General features: G+C 40.2%; 1 protein-coding gene across 1 annotated transcript in view; it reads left to right on the top strand.

Annotated features, from left to right (window-relative positions):
• Positions 1–19983, top strand: part of LOC124619330 (low-density lipoprotein receptor-related protein 1) — a 756280-nt gene that overhangs the window by 685568 nt on the left and 50729 nt on the right. Inside the window, exons 62-67 of the mRNA XM_047145639.1 lie at positions 967–1230; positions 4162–4469; positions 10371–10549; positions 10633–10856; positions 18954–19130; positions 19254–19399. Coding sequence (XP_047001595.1) covers positions 967–1230; positions 4162–4469; positions 10371–10549; positions 10633–10856; positions 18954–19130; positions 19254–19399 — 1298 coding nt within the window. The remainder of the gene's footprint in view (positions 1–966; positions 1231–4161; positions 4470–10370; positions 10550–10632; positions 10857–18953; positions 19131–19253; positions 19400–19983) is intronic.

The following is a 19983-nucleotide window of genomic DNA, read 5'->3' as shown; positions in this document are numbered from 1 at the left end:
TTTTTTACAATGTTAGTTGTGGATTATGGACCTGGTATGTGATGGCAGTCAGCTGATAAGTGCTTGATATGTGCATCATTGCAGACTCTCCTGTTTTTGTCTAGGAAGTTATGTGTTGCTATATAACACTTTAACAAACACAAACATACACACAAAATTCAAGCTTTCGCAACCAATGGTTGCTTCATCAGGAAAGAGGGAAGGAGAGGGAAAGACGAAAGGATGTGGGTTTTAAGGGAGAAGGTAAGGAATCATTCCAATCCCGGGAGCGGAAAGACTGCTTGTGTCTGTGTATGTGCGGATGGATATGTGTGTGTGTGTGTGCAAGTGTATACCTGTCCTTTTACCCCCCTTAGGTAAGTCTTTCTGCTCCTTCATCAGATAAAGAAGAAACACATATTCACTCATTTATAAATACATAGCTCTCTCTCTCTCTCTCTCTCTCTCTCTCTCTCTCTCTCTCTCTCTCTCTCTCACACACACACACACACACACACACACACACACACACACACACACACACGGCCACCATTGTGTCTGGTTGTTGTGACCTGTGACCCCTCAAGCAGTGACAGTGGTCATATGTGTGTGAGTTGGGTGTGTAAGCTATCTGTGCATGAATGTGTGCAGATGTTTCTTCTTCATCTGATGAAGAACTTTGTTTGAAAGCTAACCTCCAACAGTCTACTTTTGTATATGTCTGTCTGCTGCTCAACACTTCCTCTATGTCATGGGTAGAAGTCTGCCCTAATTCATATTGTTATTCCATTCTGGATTTTCCAATGCTTGAACAGAAATATGCAGTGCTTCTTTGCATGTACAGATGGTCTTTAATATCTAATCATATTTTTTATTATGTTTTAAAATTAATTGGACATTATATTGCTTACAAAATTCGCAGATCAACTTGTATTCTAATTAATTAATCCTCTCTGATTCTAAAAAATTTGTTCTGAAACTTTTCAGGTAAATTTTTTGGTATATGTAAGGAACAGCAGTTTGCTTGTGACAATGGATTTTGTATAAGCAATGTGCTTCGTTGTGATGGTATGAATGATTGTGGTGATAATTCTGATGAAAGAGGGTGTGATGAGCCACCATGTACATTTGGCACCTGTTCGCAAATGTGTGTTGAGAAGAAATCAGGAAATTACAGCTGCCATTGTGCTGCTGGCTACACAATGGCCACTGGAAACCCATTAGAGAAGAACCGAACCTGCTTAGCAGAAGGTATTTATATTGTTATCTACTGTTTGATTTGCCATAGGATAACATTTTTTCTTGAGTACCAGTAGCAGCTGATTAATTGAGTGTTTCGACTATATAGTTTTAAGAAATGTAAGTATGTGGAAGATGTTCCACTGGTTGAAAAGGCAGCTAGTAACTCACACTCTCTCTCTAAAAAGGTTTCAAAAATACATTTGATGACACATAACAAATTTTGAAACTCATTGTCAAGGTAACTTTTCCACATTTTATCAAGGAGCTGGACATCATCATCATTTGAGATTCTAAGATCCTTTCTGTTAAGAAACTGTCTCATTGTTTAGCACATTCTTCACGTGGAGAGAATCCTTTACTAAGGAAACAGTGGATCATTATTTCCAATCAGATAATTGTTGCATACTTTGAAGCTGCACAGGATGGTTATCATTGTGGAGAGATCAAGTTTGTACCATTGAGCATAGATTGACATATATGAGAACCAAATTTTTTTATTTGCAGCACTACCTCTGTGATTTTGCATAGGCACAGATATATTCATATTTTATTATAGATGCCAGTAAATGCACATTGTAGTCATATCTTTCATCAGTTATGGTGGCTTAATTGTTGCGAAAATACAGGGTGATTCATGAAGATATGCAAGTATTTTAATATGTTATTCTACAAGTAAAATTAAAGAAAAAAGTTCATATAAACATAGGTCCACAAATGTTTAGCTGTGGAGTTATGGCTAATAAAAGATTTTGCCCGAAATTTAAGAACTTTGCTAATATGAAGCCATTACAAAACTGTACGAGGTTAAAGTAAAGCACGATTTTCATTTATTTTGTTGTTATTGGTCTGATGAATCTAATAAAGCATGTCCCAGGAATCTAATAAAACATGTCCCAGGCATGTATTGGCAGAACATTCAGAGACGCAAAGATTATTATACAAGTAATTTTGTTTACTTTCTATTAAAAATGTAGAAACTTTTATGTCATTGTTGGCAATCATTAGTGAGGTGTTTCAGTCATTTCCTAATCTCCAAGTGAGCTAGTTTTCTGTATTGTTTAGTGAAAGAACATAATAACAACAGTGTATTTAAGTGAAACCACATAGTAACTGTTTTAGTTTGTGGATTATTTATGAAATAGGTAGCCTTTCAAATTTATGGCAGAGGAATATGCTGATACGGTGTTTTTTTATGGCAAATGTGATGGTAATGCTACAGCTGCAGTTAATGACTATCACTTACATTACCCATCTAGGAGGATTCTAAATGTACGACCATTAGTGGAGTATTTCGAATCTTATGGGAGACAGGTCCTCTACCTTGTATTCATAATCAGTACGAGCATTTGATACGTGAAGATGATGATGAGGGTGTTTTGGATGCTGTTCCACATAGCCTGGGTACCAGCACACGGCATACATCTCATCGATTAGGCATTACACAATCTAAGGCATGGCATACACTGAAGTACAATAATCTGTATCCCTACTATAAACAAAAAGTACATCATTTACATCTGGGAGATCCTCCCCTTTGCTTCGAGTTGTGCAACTGGTTAAATACTAATCGGCCGTTACACAAATACATTTTATTTACTGATGAGGCACAGTTTACTTGAGATGGTATAAGCAATTTACATAACAAGCACGTATGGTCTGAAGCAAACCCACATGCAATAGTACAACACAATTTACAGCTGTGATTTAGCGTAAATGTGTGGTGTGGTATATTCAACACACACTTTATTGGACTATTCATTTTCCCAGGACATCTAACTGTCAAGACGTACTTATAATTCCTTCAGGAAGAAGTGCCCTGCTTGCTCGAAGATGTTCCACTTGCTACGCGATTGCAAATGTATTTTCAACATGACGGCGCACCTCCACATTTCACCAATGCCATTACTACACATTTAAATGAACATTTTCTCCAGAAATGGATTAGTCATGGTGCTACACATCTGTGGTCGCACAGATCGCTCAATTTAACACCAATGGATTTTTGTATATGGGGATGGATGGAAGACATAGTTTATGAGGACAAAGTCAATACAAGTGAGGTATTACTTGCCAGCATTATGAATGCAACAGACAAAATTAAGAACAACCCTGTAAAACTGAAATGAGCAATAAAATCTGTTCATACATGTACGACTGAATGCATTGAACTTGATGGAGACATTTTTTGACACGTTCATACAGTTTAAGTTAACATTATTACCATCATTTTTCCAAACTTAAATTCTCTATAACTTCTGTTGAAAACTTAGTGCAATTGCCTGGAATTAAAAAATGGGCCAAGAAGTTGGTAGGACATGTTCTGAGCCAACAAGCTATCACCAGTTTATTTAGTACTGGTGGGCAGCATGGATGGTAAAAATCATAGAGAGAGACCAAGAGATGAATACTCTAAGCAGATTCAGAAGGATGTAGGTTGTAGTACTTACTTGGAGATGAAGAAGTTTGCATGGGATAGAGTAGAATTGAGAGCTGCGTCAAACCAGTCTCAGTACTGAAGACTACAAATACAACAACAACAGTTAATAAATTGAGAATTTTACGAAATTCTTTGCTTCTCTGGATGTTCTGGGAAACTACTGCAGATAAATGTCTGGGACATGTTTTATTAGATTCACCAGATCAATAACAACAAAATAAACGGAAATCGTGCTTTACTTTAACCTTGTACAGTTTTGCAATGGCTTCATATTAGCGAAGATTTCAGGCAGAATCGTTTATTAACTGTAACTCCGTAACTAAACATTTGCAGACCTATGTTTATATGAACTTTTTTCTTTAGTTTTAGTTGTAGAACAACATGTTAAAATATTTGCATATCTGTATATGGAACTTTGTGCATTGTACTTGAAATTTCAAACATTGTAACATCATTATTTTTATATGTTTGGTTCAAAAATGTCTTTTTCTTGTTTTTGACAGGAGGACCACCCACATTAATTGTAGCTAACGATGCTGAGCTACGTCTTCTAAATGCATATAAACCAAGTGAAGAATGGAGCAATAGTTTGACTGTCAAGCAAGCTAATGGTGGCACATTAAATGCTTACAAGCTTGAATCAGTGGCTATTCTATGGGAGGGCCATGAGAGCACAATTTTCTGGTCTGATTATCAACACCATCATATACAAAGCATGCCTTTACTTCTCCCATCCCCACCTGCTGGCAGTAGTGATTCTACTACTACAGGTCACAGGAGAACACGAAGAGAAGATCATATACGAACACTAGTAAGTATTTGTGCAAATGTAAATGAAAGATAGGCATTTATTTGCTGCTCTTTCTTTTAAGTGAGTCCTCATCTTTTATCTTTCAGTTACCAACAACTGCTTATTAGCAGTAATCAGGAATTTTAATCTTGTATGTTTAGTTGATTGTTCTTTTCTAATCATTTCTTGCTTGTAAATCCTCTATCTCAAAATAATTTGCAATGCATAATCACTTTGTCTGCCAGAGTTCTGTTTTTCTGAAATCGTATGTCAAATTAAGGTCCATTCTACTAACTACTCCCTGTAGTTCTACAATATCATGGCCAGATTCTGTGCTGCTTTTCAGCCCATTTATGTGCCATGTGATTTATATCCTTGAGGCCACATTTGCCCTGTTACTTAATGGGTACATCAACTTACATCTATATATGCTATCTGGATGCTTCACTCCTTTATGCCAGCTTGAGGATCAATAGAGTTGCCAGTGAAGATGAATACATGTACAGTGAGTTTACACTGGTAATAAACAGTTCTGCATCAAAGGTCATGCTCTACAATACAAATGCTGTGATGTTGGCGTCAGATTCACCATGTAGTTTATGTGGCTATATTTTGTATGCTAGTAACACTAAATACTTGTCAGAACAAAGCATTTACCATTATAGTTTTAAAAAATTTGACATTTCAAACAATTGAAAGTCCAGATCAGAATAGAGAGAGCTCCATAGTTATCAGGGCACTTGCTTATCGTGGGTCTGAAAAGGAACATGGCACTAACAGTTGTGAGTTACACTCAGTAAAGGCAACTGTTTGTTACCTAAGTATTAGGAAAGGTACAATAATCAGATTTCAATCAAGTCCTTAAGGAGGAAAACCTATGTGGAAAGACAGTTTTCAGTGGCAGTGGGAATTATGGAATAGTTGAGAAATGAAGTGCAGGCATTCCTGTTTTTCATGCAACAACCATTTACTTGAGTTCATCAGTGCACACAATAGATAGAACTTTCATTTATTATTACAAATATGCAACAAATTTCACCATTCATTTATTCATAGCTGTATGTATATCTAGTGCTCATGCACAATTTCCAGTTTTATTGCTTCTGAAAAGCCAGGTGCCTGCACTACACACACACACACACACACACACACACACACAGCTGCTGGCTGTGATGACATTGTTATATTGGAACATGAAAACAAAGTCACTCTTTGCAGATGGAATAGGCTCTTATTATGTATTACAGTGGCAAGATATTGGTGTGACAAGTGTTTTCTAGCATAGCCTCATATAGGCAACTGCTGTACACTCTCGTAACTAACAAACATCGGTATTATTTGTTAGTAATGATGTATGATGTGCCCAACAAAAGTTCAAACTTTACATCACTGTTTTCTATACCATAAGAGGTATAATGGTAAGCTCATTGCAGCTCCTTTAATTTGCAATGAAATAACTAATTAGAAAATAATGAAAATCTGCCTGTAAATAGAGAATAGTCGTAACTTCAAACTTGTGCAAAGGAAATTGTTCATGTAATTACAATCTGGCATCTGTGACTCTTCAAAGTTGACACTTGCCAAAAATGCCTGAAATTGGACGCTTTCTCTTGAATATTTCTGTGTATGTTACCCCCTTTTCAACCTGTATGTAATATTCACATATAGTAGACATTGTCACCAGCCCACAAGGCACAACAACGTGTGATGTATAGGATGAATAGGAGCCTGAAGCCAGGGATCAGTCTTTATGAAATGGATAACAGTGAGGACATAATGTCACTCTGTAAACTGTATAATGATCCCTCAATGTAGTGTGCTGTGGATTGTGTTGATGTGAATCTTAGAGATTCACTTGGAAGATAATTGTCATTCATACATTCATACAATTGATGCATTGCTTCTCAGTTGGCCATACCCCATGCATGACACTGTGTAATGGTTCTGATACTGGGTTACTGTCACAGCTAATTGGCAGAAGCATTAAGTCTGGTTCATATAGTATCCATAAAAACCCACTGATGCAAGATTTTATTTCTCACTAGACCTTTTGTGGGATAAAAAGTTAGAAGCTTTCGCATGCAAGAACTCACAAACTGACTGACTGGATGAACCTAGTTTAGCTAAAACATGAAAAACTAAAATACCTAGAGGTGGAGTTCTTCTGTTCTATTGCAGAGCTACACTGTATATAATTTGTGTGACAAGTTAAACTCTGGCACCAGAGTGCAACACGAACCAGAGTACTTGCCTTTCACAGATGATGTGCACCTTATTGTGCTACCCAAACTGCCTCAATCACCAGCCTAAATCTTCAACATACTACAGCCTTCTGCTCTTGCTTCAGCAAAATTTGACAGAAATGGGATAAACTTCCAACAGATCAAAACTTTCTCTTAATCCACATTAGGCAGGTGTACCAGTTTATATGGCTCTTCAGTGTATGTGGTGGGAATTCTTCATTTATTAAACAATGTGTCACTCAAGAGGTGTCCTCAACTATCAATGTGACATCGGAAATTCTGCACCACTCTAATGAGCATTTCTTGAGGAATAAGACCAATTTCTTCATGTATTGCATTTTTCTGGGCTGTCACAGATCTCGGATAGTGTTTGGACACCTGAGCCCCATAGAAAATAAATAAATAAATGTCGTGTGACTCGGGCCTCCCGTCGGGTAGACCGTTCCCCAGGTGCAAGTCTTTTGATTTGATGCCACTTCAGGGATTTGCGCGTCAATGGGGATGAAATGTTGATGATTAGGACAACACAACACCCAGTCCCTGAGTGGAGAAAATCTCCGACCCAGCCGGGAATCGAACCCGGGCCCTTAGGATTGACATTCCGTCGCACTGACCACTCAGCTACTGGTGGCGGACCCCATAGAAAAAATTGCAGGGGGTAAGGCCTGGTGATCGTGCTAGCCAGTAGAGGATGTTGCCACGTGAAAAATTAAGTGTCCAGGAAACATCTATGTGAGCATTTGGAGAGAAATCTGAGTCGTGTGAATGGTAGTTCTGCCCTGCTGAAACAGACTTAGTCAATCTGCAGCACATTGAGTCTTTGTACAAAAAAAGTACTGATAATGTGAGTGTCTTGTCGAGAGCTGAGTGTCACAGTAGCACCATCTGCTCAAAAAAGTAAGGATCAATTATCCTGGCTCTTCCAAATGCTTACCATACAGTAACACAATTGTTATGTAGTGGTTTTTCATGAAGTTCATGAGGTTTCCGTGCACTCAAATATCAGAAATTTTGTTGATTAATTCATCCCAGTTGCACTAAAGCGTGATAAACACAAGCTAATGGTTTTCTGATCTGGAACTACATGATGAGAGTGAATCTGGAAGGACTCCAAAAATTATGCTCAGCAGCAACAACAGATTAACCTTTTACCATAAATGATTCCTCAGTGCAAGCTCTTACCTTACCCATCCACAGTATGGTTGGAATTCATTACAGATTGTAATTTGCACTACCTGAATGTCAGTTATGTGTATTAAATGTCCTATTCAATCTTTGCTGCTGTTGTTCTGATATCGCGATGTCAGCTTATTGCTATGTTAACTTGTTGGCATTTCTGTAGCGTATGCCATGAGGTGGGGTCTCTGGGACCCCTATGTTTAAACTGTGATTTAAGGCAAAAATCATATGCAGGACTGTCCATAAATTCATAAGAGTATGAGGGGGTGGAGATCTCTTCTGAACAACACGCTGCAAGGCATCCCAAATATGCTCAATAATGTTCATGTCTGGGGAGTTTGGTGGGCAGTGGAAGTGTTTAAACTCAGAAGAGTGTTCCTGGAGCCACTCTGTAGCAATTCTGGATGTGTGGGGTGTCACATTGTCCTGCTGGAATTGCCCAAGTCCATCAGAATGTGCAATGTACATGAGTGAGTGGATGCAGGTGATCAGACGGGATGCTTACATATGTGTCACCTGTCAGAGTCATATCTAGACATATCAGGGGCCCCATGTCACTCAAATTGCAGATGTCCCACACCATTACAGAGCACCCACCAACTTGAACAACCCCCTGCTGACGTAGAGTGTCCATGGATTCATGGTGTTGTCTCCATACCTGTACATGTTCATCTGCTTGATAAAATTTGAGATGAGACTTGTCTGACCAGGTAACATGTTTCCAGTCATCAACAGTCCAGTGTCGGTGTTGAAGGGCCCAGGCAAGGCATAAACCTTTGTGTTGTGCAGTCATCAAGGGTACACAAGTGGGCCTTTGGCTCCAAAAGCCCTTATCAATGATGTTGCATTGAATGGATTGCACGCTCACACTTGTTGATGGCCCAGCATTAAAATCTGCAGCAATTTGTGGAAGGGTTGCACTTCGGTCACATTGAACGATTCTCTTCAGTCACCGTTAGTCCCATTCTTGCAGGATATGTGATGTTTTACCAGATTCCTAATATTCGAGGTACATTTCTGGAATGGTCATACGGGAAAATCCTCACTTCATCACTACCTCGGAGATGCCAGATCCCTTCAGTCATACTCCTACTATAACACTACATTCAGACTCACTTAAATCTTGATAACCTGCCATTTTAGCAGCAGTAACCAATCTAACAACTGCGCCAGACACTTGATATCTTATGTAGGCATTGCCTCCCACAGCACTGTATTCTGCCTGTTTACATATCTCTGTGTTTGAGCATGCATGCCTTTACCAGTTTCTTTGTGCTTCAGTGTATATCATCCATGTTAATATAGTTTTTTTCCCCCATTTGAACTTTAAATTATGAAGGATGCTTTGCCTCACCATGTACTTTCATTTTCCCATATGGATATGAGAATATCATCATTTTTACTGTTAAGATGTCTTCGGTTTTGGTAGAAGGCACTAAATGAATTTTCTCTAAATCTGTGAATAATGTGACTGAGTGTGTGGTACTGCATCAGTCACACATCCATGTGTCAGTGTCCTCTCCCCTGAGTGATTTTCCAAGTAGTGCATTGACATGTTCCTCAGAATTCTTCATCCAAAAAACAAAAAGAATAGTTTGAAAATTGTAATGTTTGGGTGATGGTATAAGCTTAAATATTCACAGTAAACAGTTAAAATCTCTTTCCCACACATCTCATATTAGGCAGTCTCAACAAATAAAATGATCGTAAGTACCGGTAATAGATGCAATTAGACAACAGACATCCTAAGTGAAAAAATATTGATTAACAGATAGACTACAAGAGACAACAAAATCAGCTCCTTGATGATCTGGTCAAGAAGCTAAATATGATGCGTTACACACCTAAAAATATATGTCAATTTGTTATCTGCAAAGAACATGTTTTCAGTAGCTGTATTGAATTATTTTCTGAATGATGAAGATAAAGTAAATAAAGTGTTTATCCTAAAATAGTGAGCAATAAAAATATTGTGTAAAATTGATAAGTACAAATATTGCTGAGATCTATTTTGCTGATCTTCGTCCCTTACAAAATTTTTCCATAATAATAAAAATCTGCCATAGAGAAGTATTGTTTCTCAATACTAAAATAACAAATACTTTTTTCTCCTGGATTCACATTTATAGCAGTTTTAAACATGAACTGACTGTAACAGATAAATTACAGTTAATTTGTAGTACAGTCAACAGTACATTGTGGAAACTTCTTCTGGCCATCATTCCATGTATCTGAACATTTCCTTTGCTGATTGAATGTGTAGAAAACAGTGTAAGAATGAACAAGTACTGTAACACAAAAGTCTACAGGTTCTTCAGCTAAAACCTCACATTGTTGTATTGTGAGTCACAACAAATTGTTTTTATGACTGTTTTCTGTTCCTCCCTGATTTTGTTGAAGAGAAAATTATGACAATTTTTTTATTTAGTATAGCTCATGTATAGTTATTGAAAATTTGTTTACGAGATAATTATAAAAAATTTCTTAAATATTTGTACAGCTTGAGAATTTGCAAGATCCAAAAGGTCTTGCAATTGACTGGGTTACAAAACGATTATACTGGGTAGATGCAGGAGCTGACACTGTTATGGTTTCAAAACTTGATGGTCTTGAGCGAACAACACTCATCAGTACAGATCTGGACCAGCCACATGATATTGTTGTTGATCCACAATCTGGGTATGTATTTCCCATGTAGAGGTGCCTTGGTACTTTGAAGATATTTTTTATTGCTTATTCTTATTTTGTTTCTTATTTTTTAGACTTATGTTCTGGTCAGACTGTGGAAAAAAGGCTCGAATAGAAGTTGCTGCAATGGATGGAACAAACCGCCACACTCTTATTGATGCATCTGGGCAATGGCCAGCTGGATTAGCAATTGATTATCCAGCTCGTCGCCTCTACTGGAGTGATCCAAAAGCTCTTACTGTAGAAAGTGTTGATCTGTATGGCCACGATCGACGAATTGTCCATATATTTCCCTCAGGTATTCTTTTGTGACATGTATGGTAATTATTACAATAAGGCATTCCATATTTTGAGATTCAGTTTGGTGGCTTCCAAGAAAGTTTGTCATATCTACTTCCCTACCATCTCATTCATACTTCTTGGGAAGAACATAAACCATCATGAGAGATAGAGTATCTCATGTACTTCTCCATTTTTGTTCAAGTACTGTGTTAAATTTTTATATTAGCATTATTCTCATGCAGCTTTCAGTGTCCTGTACATTAAAATAACTAGGATCTGGATGCATCTGTCACTATGTAGTGTTTTAATACATCACAACTCATTACACAGGTATACAATTATGCATCCAGTATTTTTGTTGTATTACTTTGGTTATATCTCTTCTATTACAGTGTTCCTTTTTTATCGTTTTCACTTGTGTTGGTTCCCCTTTTGTACTCTACAGCATTTGTGTACCATAGTTCTGAGTTTTCCTTTCCTTTACTTTTCATTTATGTTCTCTTTTTCTGAACTTGGCCTTTCTGTAGCCCAATAACTAATGCATCTCTAATATTCTTTTCAGTATGTTTGTTTATTATTTATAGCATAGATTCCTTAGCAGTCCTCTTGTGTTTGATTCGTCATCTTCTTTTCAGACCAGGGCTTCATTAACTAGCAGCAGCTTGTACATGAATGAAACATTGTGTGTAAAATTTCCTTGGGGTAGAATTGCATAGCAAATTAAAATTGAATCAAAAGATAGAAAACTTATCAAGAAGCTCTGCCCCCCATAGTTTGCTTTTAAAAGTATTTCACATTGTGTTGGCCTAAAGACAAGATTCTGGCTTATTTGGAATATTTTCACCCCCCATCGTCACATGGAACTGTCTTCCAGAGCCGTAAATTTAAAATAAATAAAATATTGATTTTGGAGATGCTGAGTCGCAATAGGCACAACAAAAAGATTCACACAATTATAGTTTTCGGCCATTAAGGCCTTTGTCAGCAGTACACACACACACACACACACACACACACACACACACACACACACACACACTCATGCAAATGCAACTTGCACACACGTCTGCGGTCTCAGCAGAAACCACACTGCCAGCAGCAGCACCAGTGCATGACGGGAGTGGCGACTGGGTGGGGGTACGGACGAGGCTGGGGCAGGGAGGGGAGGGATAGTATGGTGGGAGTGGCGGGCAGTGAAGTGCTGCAGTTTAGACGGAAGGCAGGATAGAAGGTGCGGAGGGGGTAAGCAGTGGAAAGGAGAGAAATAAAAAGAAATCAAATTAAAAGATTGAGTGTGGTGGTGAAATGACAGCTGTGTAGTGCTGGAATGGGAACAGGGAGGGGTCTGGATGGGTGACGACAATGACTAATGAAGGTTGAGGCCAGGAGAGTTACAGGAACGTAGGATGTATTGCAGGGAAAGTTCCCACCTGCGCAATTCAGAAAAGCTGGCGTTGGTGGGAAGGATCCATATGGCACAGGCTGTGAAGCAGTCATTGAGATGAGGGATATCATGTTTGGCAGTGTGTTCAGCAACAGGGTGGTAGACTTGTATTTTGGCCACAGTTTGTCGGTGGCCATTCGTGCAGACAGACAGCTTGTTGGTTGTCATGCCTACATAGAATGCAGCACAGTGGTTACGGGTTAGCTTGTAAATCATGTGACTGGTTTCACAGGTAGCCCTGCCTTTGATGGGATAGGTGATTTTAGTGACCGGACTGGAGTAGGTGGTAGTAGGAAGATGTATGGGACAGGTCTTGCATCTACGTCTATTACAGGGGTATGAGCCATGAGGTAAGGGATTGGGAGCAGGGGTTGTGTACGGATGGACGAGTATATTGTGTAGGTTCAGTGGATGGCGGAATAGCTTGGTAGGAGGGGTGGGAAGGATAGTGGGCAGCACATTTCTCATTTCAGGGCATGACTTTTCACACATATTTGGACGTATTTTAGGATCATTTTTCGGACGTAATTCTACTTTCTTACGTAATTTTTTGCATTTTGTGCACCACCATGGATCCCTGCTCCTCCCATGTGTGTCAATACAGAAAAGTTTCCTTATCCCCAGCCAGATCCCAGTCACACATACTGTTCCTGCATTGTTTGCTTGGCTCATGAAATCCCCCCTAATGGACTTACCATCAAATTACCCATCTCTGGTTGCCACCCCTCAATCCACATTGATCTCCACCTGTTCAGATTCTGCCAATCCTTAACACCACCTCAAAAAGCTCTCCATCCTACTCACTTCCTACTCCCGCCTCGGAGTACCACTGTGTACCACTTCTACAACAACCTCCAAACCTCCCCCTCGCCCCCTCATAGCTGACAAACTCTGTCTTGCAGACCTACTACACTTACCCCACCCTCCAAAACTCCCTCCCACCACCACACAGAACCCAGAACCCAAACACACTCGCAACACAGTTATGGACCTATCCTCCAGAAGCCTTAGTCCCACAGAAGCAACAGTCCTTTCCAAAGGCCTCACCTTTTGCCCCACTCCCAAATTCAACCATGCAGGACTAGTTAAAGACCTTCTCTCCTTCTCCCAGTCCCTCCAGTGGAAACCCTTTTTCGCCACCAACCTGACCAATCAGACTCAACCAAAGACCAATATTGAACCTTGCCTAACTCATTTCACTCCTCCATCCAACCATGAACCACCCCCCACTGCCTCTTAACCTCGAACCTTGCCTCAACATCATTCCCCAAATCCCTCCCTAAAAACTGATCCTGACCTTATAATCCTATCTGCGGACAAAGGCTCCACCACTCCACAAAGATTACCTGGTGGATGGGCTCCGCCAGCTGTCAGATACTTCCACCTACAAACCATGCCACAGTGATCCCATTCCAGTAATCCAGCAGGATTTCCAGTCACTACTCAAATCCTTAGGCCCATCCCAGAACCTTTCCCCAGAGTCCATCTCTCTACTTACCCCTACAGCTCCCTGCTCTCTCACCTTCTACATGCTTCCTAAAGTCCATAAACCCAACCACCCAGGAAGCTCCATTGTGGCCAGTTACTGTGCCCCCACTGAGAGAATCTATGCTCTCATAGACCAACAACTTCAACCTATTACCCGGAACCTATCCTCCTACATAAAAGATACCAACCATTTCCTCAATCGACTCTCCACAGTTCCTGTCCATTTACCACACGGTGCACTGCTCATCACTATTGATGCCACCTCCCTGTACACTAACATTCCTAATGCCCATAGCCTTACTGCTATCAAACACTACCTTTCCAGATGCCCTATGGATTCCAAACCAACAACCTCCTTCCTAGTTTCCATGACCAACTATATCCTCACCCACAATTACTTCTCCTTTGTAGACATTAGCTACAAAAAAATCTGCGGTACACCTATGGGCACCCACATGGCACCATCCGATGCTAACCTGTTCATGGGCCATCTTGAGAAATCATTCCTAAAAACCCAGAATCCTAAACCCCTCACCTGATTCAGATTCATTGATGACCTCTTTGCTATCTGGATTGAAGATGTGGTCACCTTATTCACATTCCTCCAGAACCTCAACAACTTCTCCCCCATTTGCTTCACCTGTTTGTACTCAACCTAACAAGCCAGCTTCCTAGATGTTGACCTTCACCTCAGAGATGGCTACATCAGTACCTCCGTCCACATCAAACCTACGAACCATCAGCAACACCTCCACTTCAACAGCTGCCACCCATTCCATACCAAGAAGTCCCTTCCATACAGCCTAGCCACCCATGGTCGCCGCATCTGCAGTGATGAGCAGTCCCTCTCAAAATATATATACCAAGGGTCTCACTGAAGCCTTCACTGACAATAATTATCCTCCCATCCTTGTACAAAAACAAATCTCCCATGCCTTATCTTTCCAGTTTCCCACCACCTCCCAAGGTCCCACATTCCGGCCACAGAGGAGCATTCCCCTTGTAACTCAGTATCATTCAGGACTGGAGCAACTGAATTACATTCTCCTCAAGGGTTTCGATTACCTCTCATCGTTCCCTGAAATGAGAAATGTCCTGCCCACTATCCTTCCCACCCCTCCCTCCGTGGTATTCCGCCGTCCACTGAACCTACACAATGGACTTGTCTATCCTTACACAACCCCTGCTCCCAATCCCTTACCTCATGGCTCATACCCCTGTAATAGATGTAGATGCAAGACCTGTCCCATACATCCTCCTACCACCACCTACTCCAGTCCGGTCACTAACATCACCTATCCCATCAAAGGCAGGGCTACCTGTGAAACCAATCATCTGATTTACAAGCTAACCTGCAGCCACTGTGCTGCATCTATGTAGACATGACAACCAACAAGCTGTCTGTCCACATGAACAGCCACCGACAAACTGTGGCCAAAAAACAAGTGGACCACCCTGTTGCTGAACACGTTGCCAAACATGATATCCCTCATCTCAATGACTGCTTCACAGCCTGTGCCATATGGATCCTTCCCACCAACACCAGCTTTTCTGAATTGCGTAGATGGGAACTTTCCCTGCAATACATCCTACGTTCCCATAACCCTCCTGGCCTCAAACTTCGCTAGTCACTGTCCTCATCCATCCAGACCCCTCCCTGTTCCCATTCCAGCACTACACAGCCGTCATTTCATCGCCACACGTAGTCTTTTAATTTCATTTTATTTCTTTTTATTTCTCTCCTTTCCGCTACTTACCCCCTCTGCACCTTCTCTTCTGCCCTCCATCTAAACTGCAACACTTCCCTGTCCGTCACTCCCACCATACTATCCAGTTGCCACTCCCATCATGCACTGGTGCTGCTGCTCGCAGTGTGGTTTCAGCTCTCTGAGACTGCAGGCATGTGTGCAAGTTGTGTTGTGTGTGTGTGTGTGTGTACTGCTGACGAAGCCCTTAATGGCCAAAAGCCTTAATTGTGTGAATCTTTTTGTTGTGCCTATCGCTACTTAGCATCTCCGCTACATGGTGAAAACTACCAGTGTGATCAGGTGAATATTAAGCTATCAGTAGATGCTAAACAGCAGTTGGGTAATATAATTGGAAAGGCAGCAGCTTCTCCCTCTCCCCGCCCCCACCTTTAACAGAATAGCCACATATCTGGTAATTTACAGTGCATCCGCAAAGTCTCTTGCAGTGAGCTTCACATGTTTCGCCTTGTGGGGTGCATAAGGTTGGCAGTACATTCATGTTGCAGCGTAAGCTAGGGGCCAGGATTCACTGCTAGTAGCTACAATTATGATGGGTGATGAGATTCGGTGTATTGCAGTTAAAACAATGAAATTAATTAATTATATTAATTGTAATTGAATACTCTGTACTCATCAAAATCACAGTAGGCGCTGGAAATGTTTTCCTCTTTCCTGAAGGCATAGGTCAACACATTTACATTTATTTCTGAACACATTTACCCATATTTCACTTGTAATCAAATGTAGACAATAAATTATCACTGTCTTCAGTTCATCTAGTGACTTTGGATTATTTTGATACATAAATCTCGTAGGCGCAAGCTAAAGCAGTAGGTGTAGATGGATCAGGTGAGTGCCAGGGTGAAAGACCTTTTGTAGTTACTCTGTCTCCAAAGATTTCATGTAAAAGACATGGGGGCTTGTGAGTCACATGAGCACTAATGTTGTCTTGTTGGAAAAATGAATGACTCATATCATTTTCATTTATCAAGGTAATAAATGGATTAATTATCTGGGAACAATACACATCAGAAGTGATGGTAGTATCAAAAAAGATCAGCCCTATAGTTCATGCTTGCATTATGGCAACCAACACTCCAATTTTCTCTGTGTGCAATGGCTTTTCTCTTAATGCATGTGGATTTTATGAAGACCAAATTCGTGAATTTTAGGAATGAATGCAGCCAGATAGGTGAAACCAAGTTTATCTGTGAAAAAGGTTCAATCTGAAACACCAACTCCATGTCAGTTAACAAATTGCTGAAACCATTCACAGTATATATTTTTTGTTTTGCATCAGCCACAAAATGTAGTTGTTGCACAGCAGTAATTTTGTATGCATACATCCCCAGTTTGGTTTCTGCCTTATGTGCTCTCGTACGAGAGACTTTAGCCTCTAGAGATAATCTCCACACTGATTTTGTTGAACCCTGCAACATGACGTCTGAAATGTCATCAGGTTTCTATTCTCTTAAAATTGTGGGCCTACCAGTTCATGTTGCATCATGATCTGATCCTGCTGTCACTCATTTGCAAATCAAATAACATACATTGCCACAATGTGGACACCTTGAAACAAGAAAAGGCAAACTAAATTGCCACCTCAAATGCTTCATAAAGTTTCTTCCTGCACGTAAAACCTCTTCCACTGAAAATGCCCCCTCTGCAATACTAACCATTCTCACTACACTCAGATCACACAAGAACTAAACAATAACACAGCTAATAGACACAACGCACATGCAACAATACTACTCCCACTCTACCACTACAGGCCCATGCCACATGACCAGATGAGTCATGAATGTGCTGCCAACCTTATGCACCCCACAAGTTGGGGCATGTGAGGCTTGCTGCTGCAGAGAGACGTTATGGAAGCATGGTGTCATGTTATATGTAGCCGACATAAGCATAAATACACAGTGTAGTCACATTAATGTAATCACTTGTCAGAAGCCTGAATAACCACCTTTTGCAGTGTGGACATGCTGGAAGAATGTCAGTGAGGTTCTGGAAGGGACCGATAGAGATTTGGAGCCTTGGCGATTCCAGTGCCATCGTCAACTGCACTAGGTTTCTCGGTTGAGGATCTATGGCACAGACAGCCCAATCAAGGTGATCACACAGGTTCTTGACGAAATGTAAATCTGAGGAGTACATTAAACTCATACTGAAGTTCTTCAAACCATGCACATACACTGTGAAAAGTGTGACACATTTTCTTGTTCTTATGGTAAATGGCATTGTGATGAGGAAAAAGAAAAAGCAAATTGCATGTAAGGGCGGACATGGTCCCCAAGGATAGAAGCATATTTGTGTTGATCCATTGTGCCTTCCAGAATGACAACATCGCCCAGGGAATGCCATGAAAACATTCCCCAGACGACAATGCTCTGTTCTTTGGGCTGGACCCTTCCAGTAATCATTGCAAGGTGTTCGCTTCCAGTCTGATGGAGCGTGAAATGTGATTTATTTGAAATGGTCATGTGTCGCCACTCAATGGACATCCAGTTGTGGTACTGGTGTGCAAATTCCAGTGGTACTGGTGTGCAAATTCCAGTCTTCGTAGCCAGTGAACAGCAATCAGCAAGCGTTCATGATCAGGCATCTGCTCCTAAGGCCCATATACACGAGCTGAACAGTCACTGAAGAGACACTGTTGGTAGCCCCTCAGTTCATCTGTTCAGTCAGTTGCTCAACAGTTGCATGTCTATTTACCTGTACACATCTTGGCTGCCATCATTCATCCCTGTCGTCTATGGCCTGCGTGCATCACAGTTGCCCCAGTGCCTGTTTTGGGTAGCACCATTTTGCCATGCACAGTATAAACTATTGCCGCATGCAAATAGTTTATAAAATTAGCTGGTTTGGAAATGCATCCACCCATAACTCTTTTGCAATCAGGTAAATCCCTCATTGTATTCCACACCCCCCCCTCTCTCCCTGACAGGCTTTATATACCCTCCACTGCCAGTGCTGCCACATGCCATCTGTGAGCGATTATTGCACGTTAACATTGAACATAGGCAGTGGCATTATTAATGTGAGTGGACTGTGAAGTACAAAGCAGTGTAGTGATTAATACAGTACACAGCTTCAGTTGTTATGATTTTCTTGTCTTTTGTTAGTGTGTGTACCTTGTTCACTGAAAACATGGATCTCTTCTGTTGTTCCATGTTATTTTATTATTGTTTCATCGATACTTTGTGGCTCTGTTGTGACTTTCATTTTTAGAGCACTCATGTTTACTTTCACACCTTAGCATTTTCTACACCATGTTTGCATTGACTCCCAACTAGGAGTCTCTGCTGAAACAGCTGATGAACCAGTATCAGTGTACCAAATTGAATAATTTTTCTATTTTAATTTACTCTAACTATTAATTTGATCTTATTAATTGTTTACGGTTCTATTCTTATTGATTGTATTTCAGAAATGAAACCATATAAAGTGGATGTGTTCGAGGACACGCTGTATGTCAGCATGTACCGTCCATTCAGTGTGGTTCGTCTGAATAAGTTTGGCCATGGGGACCCAACTTTTATGGTGCAGAGCATGTTTAGAATTACTGACATAATAATTGCCCACAAGATCAAACAGGATCACAACAGTAAGTGTGTCAATGTGTGCCACCTTTACTTCTGTTCTTATGAATGGAAGAAATTTGTTGCTAAACTGAAATGCTTCATTCAGTGTCAGTATTTGAAACTTACATATAATTAATTTGTTTCAGTTTCTGACATTTGTGCCTTCCAATTCGTTTGCCATAAAAGTGCACTTTGTGTGATTGGAATGAATCAAACAACTATGGAGCCTCAGCCATCATGCCTTTGTCCTGATGGATTCACAAAAACTACAGTAAATGATACAAGTGGCTATGTAAGTGAAACTATTATTGTTGTAGCTGAACTTAATATGTGGAAAAATCTGCTGCTCAGATATATTTAGAGAGAGAGAGAGAGAGAGAGAGAGTGGGTGTTACTGCACTGAACAATAACATGCAAACCAGTATTCAAGCAGCTATGTCTGCAAACAGTTTTACTACTGTTGCTTCGGGATACATGTTTCTTGTTGTTACTAAGAGGCTTGGATGAAGAAAAGAGGTAATGTGTCAAATGTCACAGTATAGAAGATAAAATATTTTTGTTAGATGCATGTTTAGATCAAAGTTGTTTCAGTTTAGGTGTTGTGCTTAAATTTTGACCAGACGTGTCTAAATCTGAATGGGGTTTCACAGTTTTTGCTAAACGAGAAGGCCTTGAGGCCTTGAAGTCAGATGAATTAAACACAGGAAAGTTCAATGGTGAATATGAATTGCAGTGTCAATTAACATTGTACCTAGTCACCATTGTAACCAATAATTACAGTGGTGACTAATATATTCTACTGATTAATTAATAGTTTTCAGAATAATAATTATGATGGGAACTTGTTGGCACTGCACAAGAGGTGCAACAATAGTG

The sequence above is a fragment of the Schistocerca americana genome, chromosome 6, assembly GCF_021461395.2.
Source record: "Schistocerca americana isolate TAMUIC-IGC-003095 chromosome 6, iqSchAmer2.1, whole genome shotgun sequence".
In the NCBI taxonomy this organism is placed as follows: Eukaryota; Metazoa; Arthropoda; class Insecta; order Orthoptera; family Acrididae; genus Schistocerca; species Schistocerca americana.
The sequence above is the reverse complement of the archived record's forward strand: the minus strand, read 5'-3'. Positions and strand labels throughout refer to the sequence as shown.